This window comes from Pogoniulus pusillus, chromosome 2, assembly GCF_015220805.1.
Source record: "Pogoniulus pusillus isolate bPogPus1 chromosome 2, bPogPus1.pri, whole genome shotgun sequence".
NCBI classification, from domain to species: Eukaryota; Metazoa; Chordata; class Aves; order Piciformes; family Lybiidae; genus Pogoniulus; species Pogoniulus pusillus.
Window position 1 is genome coordinate 45,451,336 of NC_087265.1, and position 27,019 is coordinate 45,478,354.

Below are 27,019 nucleotides of genomic sequence, written 5' to 3' on the forward strand. Positions count from 1 at the left end.
GTAAAAAGAAAACAAATATTCATGCCTTAAAATGACTGCATCTGCACACATTCCTATCTCCTAAGAATTTCATCTGTTTATCAGTGTATAGAAATGTTGATTTTTATCACCTACTGACAACAAAACAGATGGTAGAGATGACAGAAGACCACACTAAGATGACAGAAAACCAGAGCAATACAGAGCATGTGTATGCTTATGCTGTATATACAATAAAATTGATAACAAAGAACTGGGAAGAGTGGTTAAGGCTGTGCTGACATTCAGACAGGCTGCAGAGTTGGGCAGATGTGAATCTCCAAATTTCAACAAGGGCAAGTGTAGAGTCCTGCACCTAAGGGAGAATCATAGAATCACAGAACGAACCAGGTTGGAAGAAACCTCCAAGATCATCCAGTCCAACCTAGCACCCAGCCCTAGCCAGTCAACTAGACCGTGGCACTGAGTGCCTCATCCAGTCTTTGCTTGAAGACCTCCAGGGATGGTGACTCCACCAACTCCCTGGGCAGCCCATTCCAATGCCAATCACTCTCTCTGTCAAGAACTTCCTCCTAACATCCAGCCTGTGCTTCCCCTGGCACAACTTGAGACTGTGTCCCCTTGTTCTATTGCTGGTTGTCTGGAGGTGTTTAGCCTGGAGAAGAGGAGGTTCAGGGGTGACCTCATTGCTGTCTACAACTACCTGAAGGGAGGCTGTAGCCAGGTGGGGCTTGGTCTCTTCTGCCAGGCAACGAGCAACAGAAGAAGGGGACACAGTCTCAAGTTGTGCAGGGGTAGGTCTAGGCTGGATGTTAGGAGGAAGTTCTTCCCAGAGAGAGTAATTGGTGTTGGAATGGGCTGCTCAGGGAGGTGGTGGAGTTACCATCACTGGAGGTGTTGAAGAACAGCCTGGATGAGGCTCCTAGTGCCATGGTCTAGTTGATTGCATCGGGCTGGGTGCTAGGTTGGACTGGCTGATGTTGGAGGTCTCTTCCAAGCTGGTTGATTCTATGATTCTATATTGAGTGGCTAAGAATGAAAGGATCTCTCTCATTGTAGAATCACAGAACAAATAAATTGTGTTCATTACAATTATCAATAACAATGTCAATAATTCATTTAATGGCAGAGTCAATAATCATTTCTCTTGTAAGTGACTCCAGTTACAGACTTCAGAAAATGACTAATATTTTATTCTTAGCATGTTTATAAATTGCAGTGAATGTCTTTACAAACTTGTTCATTACAGCAATAAAGTAAGCCTTTCTTTTGATTAAAAGAATTACATCCTGACATCTAATCCAGTTGAAAGATACAATGATGTGAAGTCACTAAAATACTACCTTTAGTTAGATTAATATACATAGCAACATAGTGATGAATAATTGACTGCTCTCAGACTGGCCTTTTGAGACATGATCTTGTAACACTTGTGTTTGTGATTCATCTAATTATTTTTTATGGCTATGTGTAACAGGAAACAGCCTTTTCATATAATGGACAAAATCTTGCTACCATTATCAGGGAATGTTTCTGTAGAGCCAATTATTTGAAGAACACTCTAGATTAAGGCATATGCATGAAGGATTTTTTTCAAGGACTGAAATATGCCTATATTCATTTATGTATCTTCTATGCTTTTGGTGCTAGAACTGAATAAAATTTGAGTAAGGCATAATATTTTCCCATTCCTGTCTCCAAAACTGCCTGAAGAAAGAACAGTACATTGTTTAACACTGTTTAAAACTGAGTTCCATTGAGAAGCAAATTAATTGCTCCTCCCTAAATGGAGTGGCTTCTAATACAACCCTGGTAATGTGAACTGGGAGCTCATTACTGTTGTAAACAACAAAGTAGTTAATCTTCTAATGCATTTGTTAATACCTATCCCATCATATTTACCTAAACTTAGAAGAGAAAAAGAAATTATTGAGACAGTTGCCAGTCAAGTGCGAAAGTACCACCTGCATCAACATATATTTCATAGATACTCTGGTTACTGTTCCTATGAACTGGGTATGTGACTTACAAGTAAAAATGACCTTTAACAACTACATTATTTAGCTTATTGTTACTGATTATAGATATCAATAATATTGTCAGTAGTTAAATATCCCAATCTATTCAGAATTGTACATTGCTGTGATGGTTTGGATGTTACCTGCCCCCCCCCCCCCCCCCCGACTCTTATGAAATCACTCAGACTAGACTCAGCTAAACTGGAAATTAAGGAATGAAGCTTTATATTTACAGCTTAGCACAATATACAACCACATAGTTACCATATATACAGCTAGAGACAGAAATAGACAAGTTAAGAAAAGTAATACAGAAACACAACAGCCCTCCCAGAAACCTGAGTCCCCAGGAGGGGCTCCCAACCACCCTTCCACATCCCTTCCACCCCTCTACCTTATCCCAGACTTCGGTTTATGTTCAAGGTGAGTTTGGAGGGTCAGCCTGGGGGGGTTAGGAAGCAGAAGAATTAGATAGTAGGTTAGGGAGAAAAGTACAGGCACCCAGAGACACACACTGACTGTGTTATCTATGTTTGTGTTCTTGTTTTTATCCATCTCACCAAGCCTATGAGTGCAGCAGACATCACCACTGTTTCCTTGTCACAGCCTATCATCTAATTCTTCTCAACAGAACATTCCAGCTAGCTTCAAACCAGCACAATTGCTTGGAAGGTTTAACCTCAATGAAGTTACTCAAAGTCTGGTTATTTTGTCTTTAAATAGTTCTCAAGATTCTATCCTTCAGTAAGAGCATGCTTCCACCTGACTCTCAAAGCTATCCAGATACAACCGACATCTAACAGCCTGTATTCCTTTTTAAACATGCCTTCATATGTCCTCTTGCCTTTCCATCAAGTACAACAATGGTGGGATTTGGCCTCCCATGTCACTGAAAGCAAGAATTGTGTTCCTCCATTTCTCACTGTTGATCTTTCTGTTAATTGAATCAGTTTTCTTTTTAAATAGTGTAGACTAGTGTTTTATAACAACATGTTTCTCTGCTTTCCTAGGTGTCATTGGTTAGTTTAATAGCCAATGCTTTGGGCTATTCTGAACTTGGTGCCATTAAATCACTTCGGACATTAAGAGCTTTAAGACCTTTAAGAGCCTTGTCACGATTTGAAGGAATGAGGGTGAGATAAAAATGTCTGAATGAATGTATGCATACAAAAATTCATGTGCACATGTGACAGTCATGCCTCCTGCAAAGAATTCCAGAATGGCAATGTGTACAAACATGTGTGTGGGGAGGGGAAGGTCTTTTTATGGGTCCTTATACACAGCTAACATTTGGAGATTAAATCTTGAGGTCATTAAATCTGCCCACTCTCCCCTGAGTTGAAATTACTACTGATTTCTGGACCTGTAGAGAAAAGTTGAAGGACATGAGAACTTCTAGAACAGAGGGTTGGGATATTTTTCTCCAATTTGCCTGGCAATTTTATTTCCCAGATTTCTGCAGCTAACTTTTATTGTCTGATAGTTTGTCACTGGTTGAGGACATAAAACGATTAGCTGCAAAACAAAACCAAAACAAGGTGAAGAAGCTGACAACAGTGACCCCACCAGAAACTAAAGCCTCCTGTGTCCTCCTGCCTACCTGTCTGGGCAAAATATTGCCACAGCAAATGGATTAGTATCAAGGAACAGTTCAGAGAACTGACACATGAAATAAGGATAGGGTTGGAAATATTGAAGAGGAGTGCTGAGAAACAATTTTCTCAGCTAGTGTCCTTTACTTGATATGAATGCTTCTGCTGCCCTTTTTAGCTCTCCTCCTATACAGCTAAATCTTTCCTGTTGAGGAAATAATTATTTTCACCATTCTGCCAATACTTATTACCAATAGCAATGTATAAGGAGAACTTTGTGAAGCTGTGTCTGGCTGACCCACCAAAAAAGAGAGAGAGAGAAGGAAAAAAACCCACACACAATAAACAAACAAAACCAACCAACCAAGAAACAAACAAACCCTAAACCAAACAAACCCAAACCAAAACTCACAAACCAAAGCATGAAGCTATTACAAGCTGTCTGCTGCAAATGCAGACTATGCTATTTCGTGCAAAAACTGATGCAGAAAATACTAGTGAGGTAATGTTACTGAGAAATCTACTTGTAATCTTTCACCTCAAAGTACCCAGACACTGCAATAAGTATAGAGTTTGGTCAGAGGCATTAAGTTTCTGAGTAATTAATGTGTTTCCAGGCTATTAATATTCTAGGGGCAGCCGCAGTAGTCAGTGTCGGGGGTGCATCCTGTGGCACATTGCCATCAGCACTAGGATTGACATCATTTGCTTGCCAAAAAAGTCCCTATTGAATAAATTGCCAAAACTTCTACTGATCTTAGACTACTTTCAGTCAAATTACTGAATTGAAAAAGAGTATTTTCAAAATCATTGCAAATGCTGCAGTCTTTACTGATTTAGGAGGAAATGATGCTTTTTAGTATCTGCAGCTTTCTTTTAGTTCAGTCACAGTAATTATCATAGAATCAGTCAGGTTGGAGGAGATCTCCAAGATCATCCAGTCCAACCTAGCACCCAGCCCTAGCCAGTCAACTAGACCATGGCACTTAGTGCCTCAGCCAGGCTTCTCTTGAACACCTCCAGGGACAGTGACTCCACCACCTCCCTGGGCAGCCCATTCCAATGCCAATCACTCTCTCTGCCAACAACTTCCTCCTAACATCCAGCCCATACTTTCCCCAGCACAACTTGAGACTGTGTCCCCTTGTTCTATTGGTGGTTGCCTGGCAGAAGAGACCAACCCCTACCTGGCTACAACCTCCCTTCAGATAGCTGTTGGCAAGGAACTTAATCTGATCTTTTACTGCCACTTGCCCTTATAGAGCAGCACAACTGCATTAAAAGCAGCCAATTCAAACCAAACCAAACCAAACTACAAAAAAAAAAAAAAAAAAAAAAAAAAAAAAAACAAAAACCAAACAAACAACAACAACAAAAAACAACAAACCAAAACCCTGGAGGTGTTTAAGGCCAGGCTGGATGAGGCTGTGGGCAGCCTGACCTAGGGTAGGGTGTCCCTGGGCATGGCAGGGGGGTTGGAACTGGCTGCTTCTTGTGGTCCCTTCCAACCCTGACTGATTCTATGATTCTATAAATTGAAAAGCATAGAACAGTAAGTTATAACCAGCGTGATGCAGGGACTTCTGAGACTGCTGTGGGCCTTTGCAGACCTCCAGAATAAAGGAAATCTACCTGCAGACACTACTCCTCTCCTTTCAGACTCTCAGAAACTCTAACAAGCCATAATCACTGTTGAGCACACTGGGAACACATGGATAGAGTGCAGCTTCTAAATCTAGCATTCAGAGGAAGGTTCTTTAATGCAGTGAAATAAATAGATAGAAATCAATAATGGCTATTGGAGGACAGGAGGGAATGGAGGAAGCCACAAGCAATTAGAGCTGAGTTTTTCATGGAAATATGATTTCACAGAAAACAGTGTATTTCCTTCAAAGGAAATCCCTTCCAACCCTGACTGACTCTATGATTCTAACTGTAAGAGCAGCTATAGTGAGCCTGACCATTTAAAGTGAAGACTTACAGCAGGTGCTGTGAATAAAAATTCAGAAAGATACCCTTAATATTAAGGCAGATGCCAAAACAAAACCATCACATGCTAAAATACACTGGTGCCAAGGTTGCTGAGGCAAAAAAAATCATTAGTAATGATAATTTTACATGCAGACATTTTCAGTCAGTCTTCTACATCATCATTCTTTGATTCATTTTTTTCCCCCCTTGGTTTATTTTCTGTGTCTAGATTTTGATTTGTATTGTCAGAATTTAACATTTGTTTCTCTCTTTTTCTCTAGAGCACACAAATTCTAAGAATCCATCTTGCTACTAACAGGTTTTCTTTTGCCTTTTTTTGAGTTTATTTCAGTTTTTTTTTTACATTGTGTTGGTTTCCATATAGTTGGTTTTGGTTTTTCTTTTTTCCTTCTTGCAATCTCATTAGTGGTTTTATTGACTCTTAAGTACCATTTCCCCCCTACATTTTTTATGTAATATTTTAACTGTCCATTCCATGTTAACACTGTTTTGATATTTTGAAAGCATTTTAATTTTTCTGTTCCTAAACTAAGTGGCTCTTTTGTCTGATTTCTACACCAGGTGGTTGTAAACGCCCTCGTAGGAGCAATTCCATCTATCATGAATGTATTGCTGGTTTGTCTTATATTCTGGCTCATCTTCAGCATCATGGGAGTAAATCTGTTTGCTGGCAAATTCTATCACTGTGTCAACACCACAACTGGTGAGATGTTTGATGTCAGTGATGTCAACAATTATACTCAGTGTGAGGAACTCATAAAAAACAATCAAAGTGCCCGATGGAAAAACGTGAAAGTAAACTTTGATAATGTGGGAGCTGGATATCTTGCTCTGCTTCAAGTAGTAAGTAAACTCTTTTTTCCCCCCCTTTTAATTAAATAAGTCTAGGAAAAATGGGCAAGTTAAAGCTGTTAAGTAGTGAAATCATTTCTTCATAGTGGTAATGTACAATTTATGGGCAAGTTAAAGCTGTTAAGTAGTGAAACAATTTCTTCATAGTAGTGATGTACAATTTGCACAACTCTATTGTGTTGTTACCTGTAATTTTGATGGTAGAGTAACTTTCCATTCCAAGGCTATGGAACACAGGCTTATGATGATAGTAATTGAAAAGTATAAAGGCAAAAGGTACAAACAGTAAAAGTAAGCTTTGATAATGTGGGAGTTGGATATCTTGCTCTGCTTCAAGTAGTAAGTAAACTCTTTCCCCCCCCCCCCCCCCCCCTTTTTATTGAATAAGTCTAGGAAAAATGGGCAAGTTAAAGCTGTTAAGTAGTGAAATAATTTCTTCATAGTAGTGATGTACAATTTATGGGCAAGTTAAGGCTGCTAAGTAGTGAAATACTTTCTTCATAGTAGTGATGTACAATTTGCACAACTCTATTGCATTGTTACCTGTAATTTTGATAGTAGAGCAAGTTTCCATTCCAAGGCTATGGAACAGATTCTCATGATGATAGTAATTGAAAAGTATAAAGGCAAAAGGTACAAACAGTAAAAGTAAGCTTTGATAATGTGGGAGCTGGATATCTTGCTCTGCTTCAAGTAGTAAGTAAACTCTTTTTCCCCCCTTATTATTAAATAAGTCTAGGAAAAATGGGCAAGTTAAAGCTGTTAAGTAGTGAAATAATTTCTTCATAGTAGTGATGTACAATTTATGGGCAAGTTAAGGCTGTTAAGTAGTGAAATAATTTCTTCATAGTAGTGATGTACAATTTATGGACAAGTTAAGGCTGTTAAGTAGTGAAATAATTTCTTCCTAGTAGTGATGTACAATTTATGGGCAAGTTAAGGCTGTTAAGTAGTGAAATAATTTCTTCATAGTAGTGATGCACAATTTGCACAACTCTATTGCATTGTTACCTGTAATTTTGATGGTAGAGTAACTTTCCATTCCAAGGCTATAGAGTACAGGCTTATGATAATAATAATTGAAATTTTTAAAGGAAAAAGGTACAAAAGTCTTTTTAGTGGTGCACAAGATGAACTTCAGGAATGCATTCCATGAGTCTTACTGTGCTGGATAAGGCTCAGAGGTCCCTCTAATTTTTACAAAGATCCCACCCCTTCTTTGTGAGATCAGTTACAGGAAGGCAGGCAGCAGCTTAAAATAGGGCAGACATTCTGACTGATTGTCTGTCTGAAGCAAGCAGCTACTGCCTAGAGCACCCCATGTTTCATGTAGCATGTGTAAGAGATCTGAAATCCTCTGAGAGAAGTGAGAGCTGCCCTTGGGAAGATAGTTACTGATAGATGCTAACTGAATACTAGGTCTGATTAATCATGTAACATTTGCAGATAAACAGCATTAATATATTTTATTAAGAAGTATGAAACTACAGAGACATTAAACTGTGGGCAAAATAGGAAAATGTAACATTCTTTTATCACAAAAAATTCTTATGATGCATAGCTATCATTACATTAATGCTTGTTAAAGAGTCACTGTAACATACTACTATAGTATAATCCTTGTGAAGTATTAGATGTTATTATGCTGCATGACATATTCATTACACTAATTACTGCTACTTATACAAAGCACATAAATTGTATTTCCCCTTCAAGTCCTTTTCCTACGCACTGTGGTTCAGAAGCATCTTTATCCTAGCTTGTGAGCACACTTATTTATCCTTGAATAATAAAGGCCTTAGCTCTTTACAGGCTCCTTGGCTTAGAATGGAGCTTCTGATAGCTGATATCTGACCCAAAACACAAGGAAGAAAGCAAGCAACTGTGTTTAGATGTTTGAGCTCTGTAAAATCTCTTGCCTACAAATTTTCACTGTATGAAAAGATGTGAGAAATATCAAAGGAATACTACTGCTCTGATATTACCAAGTTATCTAAGACTATGCTTGTACCTTCTATCCTAAAGCAGGTCAGTATTCCTAGCTGACTTTAATTCCCAAATTAACTACCTGGCTTTAAATGCTTTTTTTCTGAAGACAATGTGACTCATGTGCTAAAAAGTAGTATTGAATGATGATTTGAATTACATGACTTCAGAGCTTATTGCTGTCCTTGTACTAGAGGTTAAAGTGAACCATCTTATTGCCAACACTTATTATCAATACTTATTACCATCTTATTACCAATACCAATGTATAAGGAAAACTCTGTGAAGCTGTATCTGTTGAGGTACTGGAACATGTCCAGAGAAGGGCAACAAGGCTGGTGAAGGGCCTGGAACACAGCCCTGTGAGGAGAGGTTGAGGGAGCTGGGGGTGTTTAGCTTGGACAAGAGGAGGCTCAGGGGGGACCTCACTGCTGTCTACAACTCCCTGAAGGGAGGTTATAGCCAGGTGGGGTTGGTCTCTTCTCCCAGGCAACCAGCAACAGAACAAGGGGACACAGTCTCAAGTTGTGCTGGGGGAGGTCTAGGCTGGATGTTAGGAGGAAGTTCTTCACAGAGAGAGTGATTGGCATTGGAATGGGCTGTCCAGGGAGGTGGTGGAGTCACTGTCCCTAGAGGTGTTCAAGAAAAGCCTGGCTGAGGCACTTAGTGCCATGGTCTAGTTGACTGGCTAGGGCTGGGTGCTAGGTTGGACTGGATGATCTTGGAGGTGTCTTCCAACCTGGTTGATTCTATGATTCTATGATTCCAACAGCTAGAAAGTTGCTAAAATGGTATATAGGAAATTAATATTTGTTATGAATTATGAATGTTAATTTCTATGTGATTTTTTAAAATTACTATTACAAATTGGGAAAATTCCCTAAGATTCTTTGGATTTTCAGTCAACAGGAAGTAATGGCACAGAATTAAACAGTTTAAACAATCAGAACCTGGAAAATGGTCATGCAAAACCAGGAAAAATTCTAACTATGCTTATAGAGTCTTGGCATTCACTCCAGCAGATGTACTCAAGACACTTTGGTCCCTGAGTAAGTCTCTTGTATCAAAGAGGCTTTCAAACTCATGATAATGATCTGGAGGTAAAGCACAAAACATTCCAGGCAGAGGGAAGGAGTTGCTGCTAAGCCACCAGTGTTAGCTGCAACACATTCCTGCCTTTATCAAGCCACAAACAATGAGAGGCAGGAAGGCTCCATACTGAAGGCAGATGCAGAAAGGCTCAGTTTCCTAAATCATCCCCCTTAAATACTTCATTTTGAAAATCAAACTGGCCAATAGGCACTAGCACCAATGTTTTGGCCAATGAATTCAAAGCTCTGTGCCTCCTTTGACCACACAGGCATGGTGAGGGCAGCACAAGACATCTGACTCGTGGTGCTAAGCCCCCTAGCCCTCAAGGCTTTGCTGGCACCAAACCCTTATTGTTTGCTCATCTAACTCAACTACCAGACCCCACAACAAGTGGAGGACAGCAAGGGTTAAACCAGCCCTACCAGGACAAATGACTGTCACTGTGAGTGACTTTAGTGGATTTTACCTCAACATCTTCAGCATTTAGGTCTATTCTAACTTTAGAATTCTTCACCTGTAAAGCAAGCAGCTGCAGCTCAAATCACACTGTGCCCTTTTTGAACCCTTCAGAGCCTGATTTTAAATCTTGCTGGACTACCTAATAATGTCTAGTATAACCATGAAAAATAGTTTATTTTGCCTGTGTTATTGAACATGCTTTATAAATGGAGATGATTTTATTAAGCTCTAAATGCTGGGACCTAGTTATTTTCCACAGTATGAATTTTCATAGGGAAGATAAAGAACTATTTTATTTCTAGGCTACTTTCAAAGGATGGATGGATATTATGTATGCTGCTGTTGATTCACGAGATGTAAGTAGAAGACCTTCAATGATTATCTATTGGTTATATTCTGATATAGAGACTAGAATTTAAACAGCCACACATAAAATAATATTAAGAACTGTAATCAGCATCAGTTCTGGACCCCTATTACAAGAGGAGTGATGTGGAGATGCTGCAGCGTGTCCAGAGAAGGGCCACAAGGATGCTCAGAGGGCTGCAGCAGCTCTGCCTTGAGCAGACTGAAAGAGTTGGGGCTGTTCAGTCTGGAAAAGAGGAGGCTCCCAGGTGACCTTCTTGTGGCCTTCCAGGATCTGAATGGGGCCCACAAAAAAGCTGAGGAAGGACATTGTAAGCTATCAGGGAGTGACAGGACTAGGGAGAATGGAGCAAAGCTGGAGGTGGGGAGGTTCAGGCTGGACATGAGGAAGAAATTGTTGAGCATGAGAGTGGTGAGAGCCTGGAATGGGTTGCCCAGGGAGGTGGTTGAGGCCCCATGGCTGGAGGTGTTTAAGGCCAGGCTGGCTGAGGCTGTGGGCAGCCTGCTCTAGGGTAGAGTGTCCCTGCCCATGGCAGGGGGGATGGAACTGGATGATCCTTGTGGTCCCTTCCAACCCTGACTTATTCTATGATTCTATGATCAGTACATATTTTTTTTTCAGATACATTTAGTCCAGAAGGGAACATTTTTCTGTAACAGCAGAAATCCTAGAGTTTGCAGTAGAAAGAAATAATCTGACTTCCCTCAATTTGGCCACATAAATTAATTTAACTGTTTGTTGTTTTTTTTAAAGCTAAAGTTGATGATAAAAACAAAGAGGAGGGATTTTTAACCACTTCCTTTGGTAACCATGAGTATGAATTAATTTACCTAATGTAATTATTATATGTTGAATATGTTAAACTAGGAGAGGCTGAGGGAGCTGGAGTTATTTAGCCTGAAGAAGAGGAGGTTCAGGGGTGACCTCATTGTTGTCTACAACTACCTGAAGGGAGGTTATAGCCAGGTGGGGGTTGGTCTCTTCTCCCAGGCAACCAGCATCAGAACAAGGGGACAGAGTCTCAAGTTATGCCAGGGGAGGTATAGGCTGGTGTTAGGAGGAAGTTCTTCACACAGAGAGTGATTGGCATTGGAATGGGCTGCCCAGGGAGGTGGTGGAGGCACCGTCCCTGAAGGTGTTGAAGAAAAGCCTGGATGAGGCTGGATGAGGAACTTAATGCCATGGTCTAGTTGACTGGACAGGGCTGGGTGCTAGGTTGGACTGGATGATCTTGGAGGTCTCTTCCAACCTGGTTGATCCTATGATTCTATGATTTCATTGTTTCTTTAGGCTGAGGACTTACATTAGTTATTTAAGTGCAAATACATTTTAAGGCCAAGGGTCACCTGTTAAGTTTTCCAGGAAGTAGAATTTTATCTTGGCTGCAAACTTAAATCTAAATTTACTTTGTACAAAAAAGGGCAACATAGATGCCTGAAATGGTCCTACACAACCATCACACCAGGTTATAGTCACCTTAGTGATATCCATCCTTTACAGTAATATTAACTTAATTAACTTCAGCATTTCTAAACTCTAGCACACTGTGCAGTAAAGATGCAGGCATCAAAGTGTGGAATTCAGAAGATCAAGATAGTAATGAAATCCTCCTTAGAATTCACAAAACCTACTCACTAGAAATGTATTGAAAGCAGCTTATTCTTAGCTGGATGTAAGAATACTCATATAACCAGGGTTCAGTACTGGGCTCTGTCCTCTTCAATTTTGTCTTTATTAATGATCTAGATGAGGGCACACTCGGTAAGCTTGCAGATGACACCAAGCTGGGTGGCTGTGTTGATCTGCTAGAGGGTAGGGAAGCTTTACTAGGGGATGTGGACAAGTTAGACCCATGAGCCAAGGCTCTTTGTATGAAGTTCAACAAGGCCAAATGCCAGGTCCTATGCTTGGGTCACAATAAGCCTATGGTAAGCTTCCAATGTGGGGGTGTGAGAAACCTGGGGGATACTGGCTGATAGTCAACTGAACTTGAGCCAGCAATGTGCCCAAGTGGCCAAGAAAGCCAGTGGCATCCTGGCTGATATTAGAAACACAGCAGCCAGCAGGAACAGGAAGGTGATCATCCCTCTGTCCTCAGGACTGATGGGGCCACACTTTGAGTATTGTGGTCAGTTCTGGTCCCCTCACAATAGGAAGGCCATGGAGGTGCTGGAGCACATCCAGAGAAAGGAGACATGGCTTTTCTAGCTGAGATAGCATATACCTGCTCATAAATTATGTAGGTTTTTTATATCTAGTATTGCCATGGGTAATATAATTTATAATGTTTTCTAGGTAGAAGATCAACCTAAGTATGAGGACAACTTGTACATGTATCTTTATTTTGTCATCTTTATCATATTTGGCTCATTCTTTACCTTGAACCTTTTCATTGGTGTCATCATAGACAACTTCAACCAACAAAAAAAGAAGATAAGTATTGAAAATGTTACTACAGCACTATACATTATTAGCTATAATGAATTAACATTCTCTAGCTTCTTAAAAGAGCAATAACATGCCTGGGGCCAGTTCCTCAGTTTCTATCAAATATGTCATGTTTGGGGCTTTGATAACCAGTTTAGCAGGTGGTGACTTTGACATTGACTTTCCATGTGACTCAGCTTAAGACACACACTTTACTTTATACAGAAATTCATTAAGTCAGTTGCACGTCCAACTAGCAGCATTTACATTATCAACCAAAGGCTACATTGAGTTAGTCAAGCTTCCAGTGGTGTTTTAGACAATAATCTGCTATGGCAACATTTGGATTACTCTTCTTAAATTTGTATCAGAAGTGATTTTTTTTTCTTGTTATTAAAACCATCAAATTAGATCCAAATAGTCTCCCTTTACACAACTTGTTCCTCAAAGTTACCCTACTCTCAGACCTGGCTAGCTGTAATCCTAAAAGTCTGTCTATAATTTAATACACTGTGATGGTTTGGGTGTTACACCTCCCCACACACACACTTGAGAAAATCACCCAGACTAGACTCAGATGAGCTGGAAATTAGAATGGAGCTTTATATTTATGGCTTGGCACAATTTAGAAGCAGATATTTACAATCCATACAGCAAGAGACAGAAATATGCAAGTTAAAAAGGTAACAGAGAAACATAACACTCCTCCTAGAAACCAGAGTACCCAGGAGGGGCTCCCAACCACACTTCCACCTCCTTTCCACCCCTCTACCTTATCCCAGACTTTGCCTTACATTCAAGGTGAGTTTGGAGAATCAGCCAGGGGGGTTAGGAAGCAGAAGGATTAGTTACACAGATAACAGTTCAGAGAGAGAAGGGAGGCAGCCAAAGCCAGAGAGCAACTCTCTTATTTATGTTTGTGTTCTTGTTTTTATATATCTCAGCAAGCCTATGAGTGCAGCAGACACCACCACTGTTTCCTCTTCACAGCCTATCATCTAATCCTCCTCACCAAAATATTCTAGCTAGCTTCAAACTAGCACAGACATGTAAGGCACCAGTCAGGCTCCTATGGACTAAACATATCCTAATCAGCAAGTTGTTTAACACTGTGAGTATAGTAAGAACCACCTTAGTCATGTCAGCAAAAGTGAGCTAGAAGACACAGGAAAAACTCAGCCAGCTAAGGCACCATTAAGGTTTGGGGGGGTTGTGCATTAGGAATGCATATGAGCATCCACAGTACAAATACACTTTTGTTACATAAATCAAACATGAATGCCCTACTATGTTACTGCAGTTCAAATGTGGCATACATGGACATGACAGCAATTAATCTTGATGTTATTTCTTTACTTTGGAGGTCAGGATATATTTATGACAGAAGAACAAAAGAAATATTACAATGCAATGAAAAAACTGGGATCCAAAAAGCCACAGAAACCTATACCGAGGCCAGTGGTAAGTGATTTGACTTTAATTCCCCTCATATTAAACACCTGTTTGGGAATAAGATTTTAGCCAACAAGAGAAGGTTATTTGTCTGAAAAGAATGATTTTCTTTCCAGCTATTTTATTGTAAAGGTAGAATTACCTTTAAAATAGCAGGGCCACAAAGATGATCAGAAGCCTCAAGCACCCCTCCTACGAGGACAGGCTGAGAGAATTAGGGCTGCTCAGCTTGAAGAGAGGGCTCTGGGGACACCTTATAGCTATATTTCAGTACCTGAAGGGGACAGCAGGCTGTGGAGGGGCTGTTTAGAAGGCCTTGTATTGACAGGATGAGGGGAAATGGATTTAAGATGGAGCAGAGTATATTTAGGTTGGACATTTAGGTTGGACATTCTTTACAATGACAGTGGTAAAATACTGGAATAGGTTGCCCAGGGATGTGGCTGGGGCTTCATTCCTGGAGGCATTTTAAGATCAGACTGCATCAGTACAGCTTAGGAGGTGATCTGCTGGAGAGCAACACTGCAGAGAAGGATCTGGGAGTCCTGGTGGACAACAAGTTGTCCATGGGACAGGAATGTGCCCTCATGGTGAAGAAGGCCAATGGAGATCCTGGAATTCATTAAGAAGACTGTGTCCAGCAGATTGAGGGAGGTTTTACTCCTCCTCTACTCTGTCTTAGTGAGGCCTCACCTTGAATATTGCATCTAGTTCTGGGCATTCCTGTTCAAGAAGGACAAGGATTTACTTAAGAGAGTTCAATCAAGGTCTATAAGGATTATTGAGGGACTGGAATACTGCCTTATGAGCAAAGCCTGAGCAACCTGGGCTTTTTCAGTCTGCAGAGGAGAAGACTGAGAGGAGATCTAATAAATGTATATGAATATATGAGAGCCAAGTGTCGGGAAGGAAGGGGCAGCCTCTTCTCATTTGTGCCCTGTGACAGGACAAGGGACGATGTAAACTACAGCACAGGAGGTTCCACCTCAACATGAGGAAGAAATTCTTTACTGTAAGGGTCACAGAACACTGAAACAGGCTCCCGAGAGAGCCTGGAGGAGTGTTTAGCCTGCAGAAGAGGAGGCTCAGGGCTGACCTCATTGCTGTCTGCAACTACCTGAAGGGAGGCTGTAGCCAGGTGGGGTTGGTCTCTTCTGCCAGGCAAGCAGCAACAGAACAAGGGGACACAGTCTCAAGTGGTGCCGGGAGAAGTATAGGCTGGATGTTAGGAGGAAGTTCTTCCCAGAGGGAGTGATTGGCATTGGAATGGGCTGCCCAGGGAGGTGGTGGAGTCACCGTCCCTGGAGGTGTTCAAGAAAAGAGTGGATGAGGCACTTAGTGCCATGGTCTAGTTGACCAGATAGGGCTGGGTGCTAGGTTGGACTGGATGATGTTGGAGGTCTCTTCCAACCTGGTTGATTCTATGATTCTATGAAAATGAATTTCTGTTAGGCTGGTGTACTTGCTGGGCATCAAGTTACACCAATATTTTCACAGCAATAATATCAATTATCAATGTTATTACTATTATTATTGCACTGTTTCCCTTCCCATCCTTTCAACCAACAGCAATACGCTTCTTGATCCGTTCCAATAGGAGGAGACACAAACTAGAACAGGTTTGATTTATATTAACAGATGTGTTGGGAATGGGTCTTGCTCTGCACTCCCAAAGATTGAAATACCTTACTTTCCCATTTGGCATTTGTAATGACAACAAATCCAAAGTATAAACTGTATTACATCTTTGTTTTTGCAGAACAAATTCCAAGGCATGGTCTTCGATTTTGTAACCAAACAAGTATTTGACATCAGCATCATGATACTCATCTGTCTTAACATGGTCACAATGATGGTAGAAACAGATGACCAGAGTAAAGAAATGGAAACAATTTTGTCCCGAATTAACCTGGTGTTCATTGTCCTTTTCACTGGAGAATGTGTCCTGAAGCTTATTTCGCTTCGCCATTACTACTTCACTATAGGCTGGAACATTTTTGATTTTGTGGTTGTGATTCTCTCCATAGTAGGTAAGAAATGTACTCTTTCAAGAAAAATATAGTGGAAGGAAAAGGGAATATTTCTTACAAGAATATGATGATGAAGCTGGTGAGGGGCCTGGAACACAGCCCTATGAGGAGAGGCTAAGGGAGCTGGGGGTGTGCAGCCTAGAGAAGAGGCTCAGAGGTGACCTCATTGCTGTCTACAACTACCTGAAGGGAGGCTGTAGCCAGGTAGGGGGTTGGTCTCTTCTGCCAGGCATCCAACAACAGAACAAGGGGACACAGTCTCAAGTTGTGCTGGGGGAGGTCTAGGCTGGATGTTAGGAGGAAGTTCTTCACAGAGAGAGTGATTTCCCATTGGAGTGGGCTGCCCAGGGAGGTGGTGGAGTCACTGTCCCTAGAGGTGTTCAAGAAAAGCCTGGCTGAGGCACTTAATGCCATGGTCTAGTTGACTGGCTAGGGCTGGGTGCTAGGTTGGACTGGATGATCTTGGAGGTGTCTTCCAACCTGGCTGATTCTATCATTCTAACTGTTGCTTTCAGCATTGCTCAAATTCCAATCTGCTTTCAGTACTAAAACTGAAAGCTATGTGAAGGGCATAAGAGTTTTAATTATCATTGTTATCTGAGCTCTTGATGGACATTTAGATTTCTGTCAGCTTTTAAAAGCTAAGGAATTGTGGTTTAAAAGAGCGATACATGTAAGAGAGGCTGTGCTGAAACAGTGTAGACCTCAGGTTAGAAAAACCTAATAATTTGAAGAAATTAACCCAATGTACTTCTTCACAGAAGAGAATGGTAATAGGCATAGCTTCCAGAACTATTTAGAACTAAGACATAGACCTCTATTTCCAGACTGCTTTAGGAATAACTGAAAGCTTTGACAGATATTAGCTACCTAGCACAAGCAGTCTTCTTTATTTTACTTATTTCCCTTCTCCTAGTTATCACTTCAACATAAGGAAGGGGCTTCCACCTTAATAACAGCTTTCAATTACACATAATAACTTCTATGTCCTTTGCTATAACACAGACTATATTGATTGTTTTGGCACCAGCAATAAAAAAATCTCTCTGTATGTAATGCATGCATAAATTTGCAATTTTAAATATGCACTTTTTTTTGAACAGGTATGTTCTTAGCTGAGATGATTGAAAAGTACTTTGTGTCCCCCACGCTCTTCAGAGTCATTCGACTTGCCAGAATAGGTCGCATCCTGCGCCTCATTAAAGGCGCTAAGGGCATCCGCACTCTGCTGTTTGCCTTGATGATGTCTCTTCCTGCCCTGTTCAACATTGGGCTGCTGCTCTTCCTGGTCATGTTTATCTATGCCATATTTGGCATGTCCAACTTCGCCTACGTTAAGAGGGAAGTTGGGATTGATGACATGTTCAACTTTGAGACGTTTGGCAACAGCATGATCTGCCTGTTCCAGATTACCACATCTGCTGGCTGGGATGGTTTGCTAGCTCCAATTCTTAACAGTGGGGAGCCAGACTGTGACCCCCATAAAGATCACCCAGGGAGCTCTGTGAAAGGTGACTGCGGCAACCCTTCCGTTGGGATTTTCTTCTTTGTCAGCTACATTATCATATCATTTCTGGTAGTGGTGAACATGTACATTGCTGTGATTTTGGAGAACTTCAGTGTTGCAACTGAAGAAAGTGCTGAGCCCTTGAGCGAGGATGACTTTGAGATGTTCTATGAAGTGTGGGAGAAGTTTGATCCCGACGCGACACAATTCATAGAATACAGCAAACTATCAGACTTTGCAGCTTCCTTAGATCCTCCTCTTCTTATAGCAAAACCAAACAAAGTCCAGCTTATTGCAATGGACCTGCCCATGGTAAGCGGGGACAGAATTCACTGCCTTGACATCTTGTTTGCTTTCACAAAGCGTGTTCTGGGGGAAAGTGGGGAGATGGATGCCCTCAGAATACAGATGGAAGATCGGTTCATGGCAGCCAATCCTTCCAAAGTCTCCTATGAACCAATTACAACCACACTGAAACGAAAGCAGGAGGAGGTATCTGCTGTCATCATTCAGCGTGCTTACAGACGTCATCTTTTACTGCAAAACGTTAAAAAGGTGTCTAGTATGTATAACAGAAATAAAAACAAAGGAGATGGACCAGTTATAAAAGAGATTGTTGATAAACTAAATGGGAACTCCACTCCAGAAAAAACAGATGAGAGTTCTTCTACAACCTCCCCACCTTCTTATGACAGTGTAACAAAGCCAGACAAAGAAAAATATGAAAAAGATAAAGCAGAAAAGAACCACAAAGGTAAAGATGTCAGGGAAAATAAAAAATAGAGATCTAAGAATTCTGCTTGTAGGACAACTTGTTTACAGCCTTTGAGAATGAAGCATCAATTGGACTCCTGTAGGAGGTTTATGCCAAACTGACAGTTTTTACACATATATATGTGTGTGTGTGTGTGCGTGTGTGTGTGCGTGTGTGTGTGCGCATATATATATGCATTATATATATATACACTTAAGGTCAGTGCCTATAACAAAACAGTGAACCTTCATCATCAAACTGTGGCTCTGTGAAATCAGGGTAACAAACTTGACATGAGGTTCCTGTTTTCACCGCAGCTGACACTGCTAAGAATGAGGGGAAAAGTGGCTCCATGGAGAACTCGGAGCGCGAAATGAGTGCGAAGAGCCAACTTGTTGTGTTTCACGTACCGCAAACCGCGTAGAACAGTAAATTCTCTTCACTGTTTGTAATGCAACTGCTACGTTTGTCATATTTTTACAAGATTGGTATTAGTGTATTTATCATTTTTTTAATTCACAAGTTGTTTACTACTATATGTGACTATTTTTGTAACAGGCTTTAGGTTGGGGAAAGAGGTACGAGGAGCAGGTGTTCTGCTTTCAGCTTCTCTACGATGTACAGGCAAAAGCGATTTGCATAGGCATGCTGCTCTTGTCAATCACACAGAAATAAACATGCAACACTGCACAAAGCTAAGCATCTGAACAACTTCCACGTTTCAGGGTTGCTCTTATATTTTAGGTGATCTAACTGCTTGTGTGGTTTCATCCAGATCACATGCATCCAGATTAATGTGCCTGGAAAGTCTCCTCTAATTTACAGGAATCTGCAATGATTTCTCTTATGACTTAGTTTTATGCAAATCATTAAACATGAAAAACTTCTTGGTTTTGTTAAAATATTCACAGCTTTAAAACATGTTATGCAGTTTCTGTACTGGAAAAACAGCTTCACAGAAATATAGCTGGGAGTTCTTTTGGTTTCCTTTTTAGTTTTTCTTTAGTTACTGTTTTCTCTCACTATGGGCAACATGCAATGAATCAACAAAATACCCTGTTCCACATAAATATTAACAGAGTACTGTTGTGCACATTTGAGCATAGAATTAAATGGCTTTGCCATATCAAATTGCATCAGATATGTACCACAGTATAGGTAATTTGCGAGACCTCAACAGGACATGTTGTGTTCTGTGCCATTATCGATAGTTTGGAGAGTGTCACTGATGTATGTCAATGCTTTTGCTGCTGCATCTTGTTCCTTCCACTGTCCAGAGTCTCCACTCTAAGAAGCCATGTCTTGGTGGTGATGTGAATCAAACTATCCAACCAGATCTCCTTCTTTTCAGATCATTGAACAATAGTGATAAATAGCTATTTATGAGCTTCTTTAGTTTTGCATTTCAATTTTGAAGTGGCTGCTATATGGTGTAGAATCAGAATGTGCAGACCATGTTGCAAACTGATTAATCTGTTGAAAATGTGGTTAGCATATATAAATAATGTAAAGAAATATCATTTGGCAACAGTTTTGTATATAAGAAAAGTGTCATAAAGTTTAGATCACTGCTTCTTATATTTCTTTCCTCACTCATATGGCTTACTTTCTAACCACAGTATTTTAACACTGGCATCATCAAACTACAAGGAAAAAAAGTGACTATTTGTAGACTACCTTGTTTTAATATGATATTTGCATATATTTCAATGTGAAGTAAATGGTGTAAATCTGGAACCCAGCTTGTTTCCAAATAGTTCTATCTGGTAACAGGACACAGCAAGAAAAATATTAGGGGAAAGTGTGAATTTCTATCACTGCACTGGAAATTCCAAGATAGTCTTCATTGTTCATGAAATCCTTGCTATCTTGCAGTGTCCATTTACATAGCCTATTCTTATTCTTTCTGAATCATGCTGCACTAAACTTGTACCAATAGGATCCACAATATTTCCCAAGAATAAAATGGCACATTTGTATGACCAAGGACATCAGGACATTTTATGTTTCACACACAAACTAACATTAAATGTAGAATCTTTCTTTTACAAATGCTTTTGACTTGTAATGTGTTGGTGGAATGCATGCAGGAAATTGTTATTATCATAAACATCGTAAAACAATATTACAAATGAGCCAAAAAATAAAGATTTCTCTCTCTTTTTTTTTAATTGTGTTTCTTTTTCTTTGTCTCTGCCCTTCTGTTGGTTAAAGCAAGATTAGAAACTGGCTTTGGTACAAATAAAGAACAGTTTCCTTATCACCAGATAGAAATACTTTATTCACAGTATCACCAAGGTTGGAAGAGACCTCACAGATCATCAAGTCCAACCCTTTACCACAGAGCTCAAGGCTAGACCATGGCACCAAGTGCCACGTCCAATCCTGCCTTGAACAGCTCCAGGGACGGTCACTCCACCACCTCCCCGGGCAGCCCATTCCAGTGTCCAATGACTCTCTCAGGGAAGAACTTTCTCCTCACCTCCAGCCTAAATCTCCCCTGGCACAGCTTGAGGCTGTGTCCTCTCGTTCTGGTGCTGGCCACCTGAGAGAAGAGAGCAACCTCCTCCTGGCTACAACCTCCCCTCAGGTAGTTGTAGACAGCAATAAGGTCACCCCTGAGCCTCCTCTTCTCCAGGCTAACCAATCCCAGCTCCCTCAGCCTCTCCTCGTAGGGCTGTGCTCAAGGCTTCTCCCCAGCCTCATCGCCCTTCTCTGGACACGCTCAAGCATCTCAATTCTTCACATTTTAACTCTTTTTGTCTAAACCATTTTTTTTAAAGCTGAGAATTTTGACCACTTCCCATTGATTTCTACTTCCTTGTCACCAGCATACTGCTTTGGAATAACACAGAACACCTGCACATTCTGCCCCAACAGCCTTTCTGTCAACCCTCAAGAGCCTTTGATGCTATCAAAGCTGTTCTCCACACTTTGAGTCTCAAAATGCAGACTCTCCAGCAAAGTTCCTCTGTTTGGTCCTGCAAAACATTTAGCCAAAGGGCTCATCATAATCAGATAAAAGTTGCTCTTAATTGTACAGTGATCCTTTTTGCTCCAATAATTCTCCAAAGTAATAAATACCATTTCACTTGAGCTCACAGAAATGGGACCACATTGAAACTCAGCTGTGTTAAGTAATATTCACAGCCAAAATACCTGGGTGTTACATAGTGAGTTTTCACTTCTAATGGCTATGTTTATGCTGCTCAAGGGCAGAAAGTACACTGAAACACAATATTCTCTTAATGCATTTTAAAATTAGCAGGAGGTAGAATATACCTGGAGCTGGCTCACTGGAATGTTTCCTAAAGGAACTGGCTGATGTATTTGCCAAGCCACTCTCTGTGGTATTTGAAAATCCCTGGCAGTCAAGTGAAGCCCCTGCTGAATGGAAGAAGGGAAACTTACATCTGTTATTAAAGAGGGTAATAGAAAGAAGGACCCTAGGAACTACCAACCTGTCAGCCTCACTTCTTTGCCTGGGAATATCATGGAACAGATTCTCCTAGAAGCTCTGACAAGGCACACAGAGGACAGGGAGGTAATTCATCAAGGGCAAGTCCTGCCTGACACACATCACAATGGAGTGATTACATCATTGGACGAGAGAAAAGCTGAGGATGTCATCTGGACTTCCACAAGGCCTTTGACACAGGCTCCACAATATCCTTTTATGTTGGAGAGATATGGATTTGATGGGTGCATTGTTTCACAGATGAGGAATTGAAGGATGGTTGCATCTAGAGGGTAGTGGTCAGTCGCTTGATATCTAGATGGATATGGGTGACAAGTGGTATCCTTCAGGGATCTATACTGGGACCAATGTTGTTTAACGTATTCATCAATGATATAGAGAGTGGAATCAAGTGTACCTTCAGCAAGTTTGCAGATGGCACCAATCTGAGCAGTGCTGTTGATATGCCAGAGAGTGTGGGATGTCATCCAGAGGGATATGGACAAGCTGGAGAAGTGGGCTCAGGGGAACTTTATGAGGTTCAGCAAGGCTAAGTGTAAGGTCCTGCACCTGGGTGGAGACAATCCCCATTATCAATACAGACAGGGAATGATGTGACAGGAAGCAGTGCTTGCAGAGAAGAACTTGGGGGTACTGTGAGTGAAAAGCTAGGCATAAGCCAACAATGTGTGCCTGCAGCCCAGATGGCCAGCCACATCCTGGGCTGTATCACAATAAGTGTGGCCAGTAGATCAAGTGATGTGATTCTGCCACTGTCTTCTTCTGGAGTACTGTATCCAGTTCTGGGGCACTCGACACAAGGACATAGATGTGATGTGAAGAGGGTCCAGAGGAGCGCCACAAAAATTATCAGAAGGCTGGAACACCTCTCCTACAAAGACAGGCTGAGAAAGCTGGGTTTGTTTAGTCTGGAGAAGAGAGGGCTCCAAGAAGCTCTTTTAGTGGCCTTCCAGTACCTGCAGAATGCCTACAAGAAAGCTGGGAGGGACTATTTACAAAGACATGGAGCAATAGAGCAAGGAGGAATGGTTTTAAACTAGAGAAGAGTAATTTTAGATTGGACATTAGCAGGAAGTTCCTTACCATGAGGATGGTAGAACACTGGAACAGGTTACCCAGGGAGGTGGTGGAGATCCCACCCCTGGAGACTTTGATCATCAGGTTTGATCGGGTGCTGAGCAGCCTGATGTCTGTGCTTACTGCAAGGGGCTTGGACTAGATGACCTTTAAAGGTCCCTTACGACACTATGGTTGTGTTTTTAGTGGGTTTAGTGCTTTTTAGTGCTGACTACAACTACCTGAAGGGAGGCTGTAGCCAGGTGGGGGTTGGTCTCTTCTGCCAGGCAACCAGCAAAAGAACAAGGGGACACAGTCTTAAGCTGTGCCAGAGGAGGTCTAGGCTGGATGTTAGGAGGAAGTTCTTCACAGAGAGAATGATTGGCATTGGAATGGGCTGCCCAGGGAGGTGGTGGAGTTGCTGTTGCTGGAGGTGTTCAAGAAAAGCCTGGATGAGGCACTTAGTGCCATGGTCTAGTTGATTGGCTAGGGCTGGGTGCTAGGTTGGACTGAATAATCTTGGAGGTCACTTTCAACCTGGTTGATTCTACGATTCTATGATTCCAGATATGTGGATATTATGCCCTATTGGCAATATTTTGGTGAAATATTCAGCTGCTTGGATAGTCATGAAATAATTGATGGAATATTCTAACAGTACAATTGGTTAAGATCTTCAGTGTGATAAGCATCAGCAATCATTGCACCAGAGTCTCTGAACTGGTATATGAGGCAGTAAGGAAGGCATATTTGGAATGGCTTTACCTACACCAGAAAAAATACTTCACCAAGAATAAACAGAATTGTCCAGCCTGCTCATACCATTAGCTGCTGGAGATGGTCCTTGCCCCTCTTTGAACAAGACTCAAGACACAGCCTTCCACAGCTGTCTGGGTATCCCTACATGTACCTACCTCGCCCCCAGGCCCTCAGGCCTGAGTTAGACCATCCTCTAATGACACTGTTTCAACATCATTATGTAAATTCTTAAAGTTATGTACATTATTTATTCCACCATTCTTCCTGACTACCTTATCTAACTTCATAAATGATTCAACCAACATCCAGAAACTTCTTTGGTCTCTGATTTCACATCTAACAGTTGTATTTTACACATACCTATTCAAACTACATGTTCAAAGCAGCACCTAAAATCTACTTCTGCTCTGAGAACAGGCTGCCAAGTGTTCTGATGATGATGAATGAGAGCTCATCATTCATTTTCAGGAACCTGGCATCTCTTACGGTACTCTGAAAAGTAGCATCACTGCACCTAGCTTCACCACCAAGTACTGTATGTGGGAAGACACTGACAGAGGTTTCTGCCTGGACCAGTGGGAATGGCTGAGGGCCTTGGTTTAACATGGACTGGAAATAGGCTTGCTGCTTTGAGGGTATATGTGTCCTCCTAATTACCCTTTGCTGCTTCTGTGAACTTCCTCTTCCATGCTACCTGTTCCTTTATCTACAGAAATCAAGAATCAAGAGTTTGTATAATTCCAATTTCACATCACACACCTTTCCTTTGCTTTTAGAGCATTTGAACAGAAATGCCACTTGAAAGAACTCCTTACACACTACTAGATAAGCCAGTAGTGATGGTTTTCCCAGTCAAGCATGATTTTATATTCCTACTACATTTTGCTTATAGTCTCATTCCAGAGTTTCCAGTCAGCAAAGGGTTACTACACTCCTCATTGTATGACTGTACTAAACCATGAACAGATGAATTTTCAACACATCCTACCACAGAATAAAGGCATTCCATTCTGTATTAAACCTGTTATCTGTCATGTATTGCCAAACCCACAGTATTAGTAAAGCTGACAGTAGAGCTAGGTCACTCTTACAGTGTAAGTTCTTTACTTGCTGCTTTTATTTAATGAGGTTTTAGATTAAAATATTTCCACATGGATGCCTGGAAAGGAGACATAGTTTTGTTCAGTACATTGCAGATTAATTCATAAGGCAGTACAGCTTAATACTATTCCCAGGAAAGTGTCCCCAGAAGTCCTAGTGCCTCACACAAGCTAATGCAGCAGTACTAACATGTGCACAGTCATAAAAGAGTCATGAGCTTCTAGAATAAGCTGAAGCTAATTCAACACTGAAGTAATATTAACAAAGGAGAAGAGCTCAGTGCGTGGTGGCAAAAACCTCCAAACATTAACTGCAGGAAGGAGCAGACTGGTCACAATAATGCTAAGCAGCACTTGTTACTATGGCAAGTCAGGATCCCCAGAAATAAAATGTATTTACTAAGAAATTCAAGAATCCATTAAAAGGGAATTTGGAGTGCTCAGCACTTCTCAGTCCATTATGAAATGCACATGGTACCTCATTGGGGAAAAAAAATCAATCCTTTAGAAGTTAAAATTATGATAGGAATTAATAAAATCATGAAAGCCCTCAGAGGGTTTATCTCCAGGATATGACTTATGTGTTACAACATTATTGTTAGGATTGTGAGAATATTTTCACACTGAAGAGCCTGAAGGGCCACCAGTAGAAAAAGGGGACACAGTCTCAAGTTGTGCCAGGGGAGGTCTAGGCTGGATGTTAGGAGGAAGTTGTTGCCAGAGAGAGGGATTGGCATTGGAATGGGCTGCCCAGGGAGGTGGTGGAGTCACCATCCCTGGAGGTGTTCAAGCAAAGACTGGATGAGGCACTCAGTGCCATGGTCTAGTTGATTGGCCAGGGCTGGGTGCTAGGTTGGACTGGCTGATCTTGGAGGTCTCTTCCAACCTGGTTGATTCTATGATTCTATGATCTAGATAAATCTATTAAAACTATGATGAAATACAAGGAATTAAAAATATCACTGAGCTAACAACAAAATCTTACACTGAAATTCTTTATCTTTTGGTTATTTTCCATGTGTTGCCTGTTTGAAGACTGTCTGGTTATCCAGACAGAGACATAAGACTCAGAAAAGAGAAATAAAACCCTGTGACTGAGGCTGAAAACCACAGAACTAATTAATTGTAAATAGACAAAGCAAATTGGAAGCACAGTTCATTAGTCATGTGCTCAAATTGCTGAGCTAGTTACAGTGGATGCTTCCTAAAAGATCATGATTAGTTCATGCACAATTTAATAACAAGGCAGGATAAGGTAAAGAGGGATGGTGGAGCGTTGTGATCTGTTTCCACTCAGTACCACAGAGCAGGGATGTGCTTTGCCTTTGTAATGCAACAAATGCTCTCATCCACTTTACAGATTAAATACTTCACTCTCACACAAGAAAATATGCTGCAAGATGAGCCGCGGCGAAGCTAAGAAAATAAATTGTACTGCAGTACCCTATGCAAACTGGAGCCAATTACCATCTCTCAGGAGAGAAGACAAACCACATGCATCTCTGCAGCAAGCACTGTGTTTGATGCATACAAGAAAAGACATATCATGAACAATTTATAGCAGTAAAGCAGGCCTCCGTTTCCAAGCGTTCTATACTTCATGCACATTTCCTGTATAATAAAAGCCATTTACTGGTTTTCTCCTAAGCTACATCAAGGGGCAAGGGAGAAAATGGTATAATTCCTAAAAGGTATTCTTTGTTTTATACCAATTTATAGCAATGTTTTATACCCATATTAAAAAAACATACACAAAGCATTCCCCAGACCCTACATGGCATTGCTGGGTTTATATAAAACTATAAGCCTCTTGGAAGGGTTACTCTTTATTATAAAACCTTTCTAGCCTGTACATTGATCACAAACACCCTGCCCTACCAATCTCCTAATGCAAGAAATACTGGGTGTGCTTTCAGGGGCCATAGCCTCAGGTATGTGCTCACAGCAAAGAACAAGCAAGTACAGTCTAATGAGTGAAATCGGCCATCCTAAAGCAAAGTGGGTCATGTCTCAGTCTCAGGCAGTGATATCAAACCCAGCAAATCAAAAGAAGCAGTTTAACAACATGCCATATAATAGAAAGTATATTCAAAGATAAGGTGCACAAGTTTTGTAATTT

General features: G+C 41.0%; 1 protein-coding gene and 1 long non-coding RNA gene across 6 annotated transcripts in view; one reads left to right on the forward strand and one right to left on the reverse strand.

Moving 5' to 3' along the window:
• Positions 1-20,678, forward strand: part of LOC135186348 (sodium channel protein type 2 subunit alpha-like) — a 107,005-nt gene extending 86,327 nt beyond the window's left edge. For all 4 annotated transcript variants that reach the window (XM_064164021.1, XM_064164005.1, XM_064163998.1 and 1 more), the window contains 7 exons: positions 3,008-3,130; positions 6,143-6,424; positions 10,273-10,326; positions 12,633-12,770; positions 14,121-14,225; positions 15,976-16,246; positions 17,350-20,678. In XM_064164021.1, coding sequence (XP_064020091.1) covers positions 3,008-3,130; positions 6,143-6,424; positions 10,273-10,326; positions 12,633-12,770; positions 14,121-14,225; positions 15,976-16,246; positions 17,350-18,536 — 2,160 coding nt within the window. In that variant the 3' untranslated portion in view covers positions 18,537-20,678. The remainder of the gene's footprint in view (positions 1-3,007; positions 3,131-6,142; positions 6,425-10,272; positions 10,327-12,632; positions 12,771-14,120; positions 14,226-15,975; positions 16,247-17,349) is intronic.
• Positions 20,679-24,895: 4,217 nt separating this feature from the next.
• LOC135186379 (uncharacterized) overlaps positions 24,896-27,019 on the reverse strand; it is a 43,406-nt gene continuing 41,282 nt past the window's right edge. For both annotated transcript variants that reach the window (XR_010306829.1, XR_010306831.1), the window contains exon 3: positions 24,896-24,959. This is a non-coding gene — a long non-coding RNA (uncharacterized LOC135186379). The remainder of the gene's footprint in view (positions 24,960-27,019) is intronic.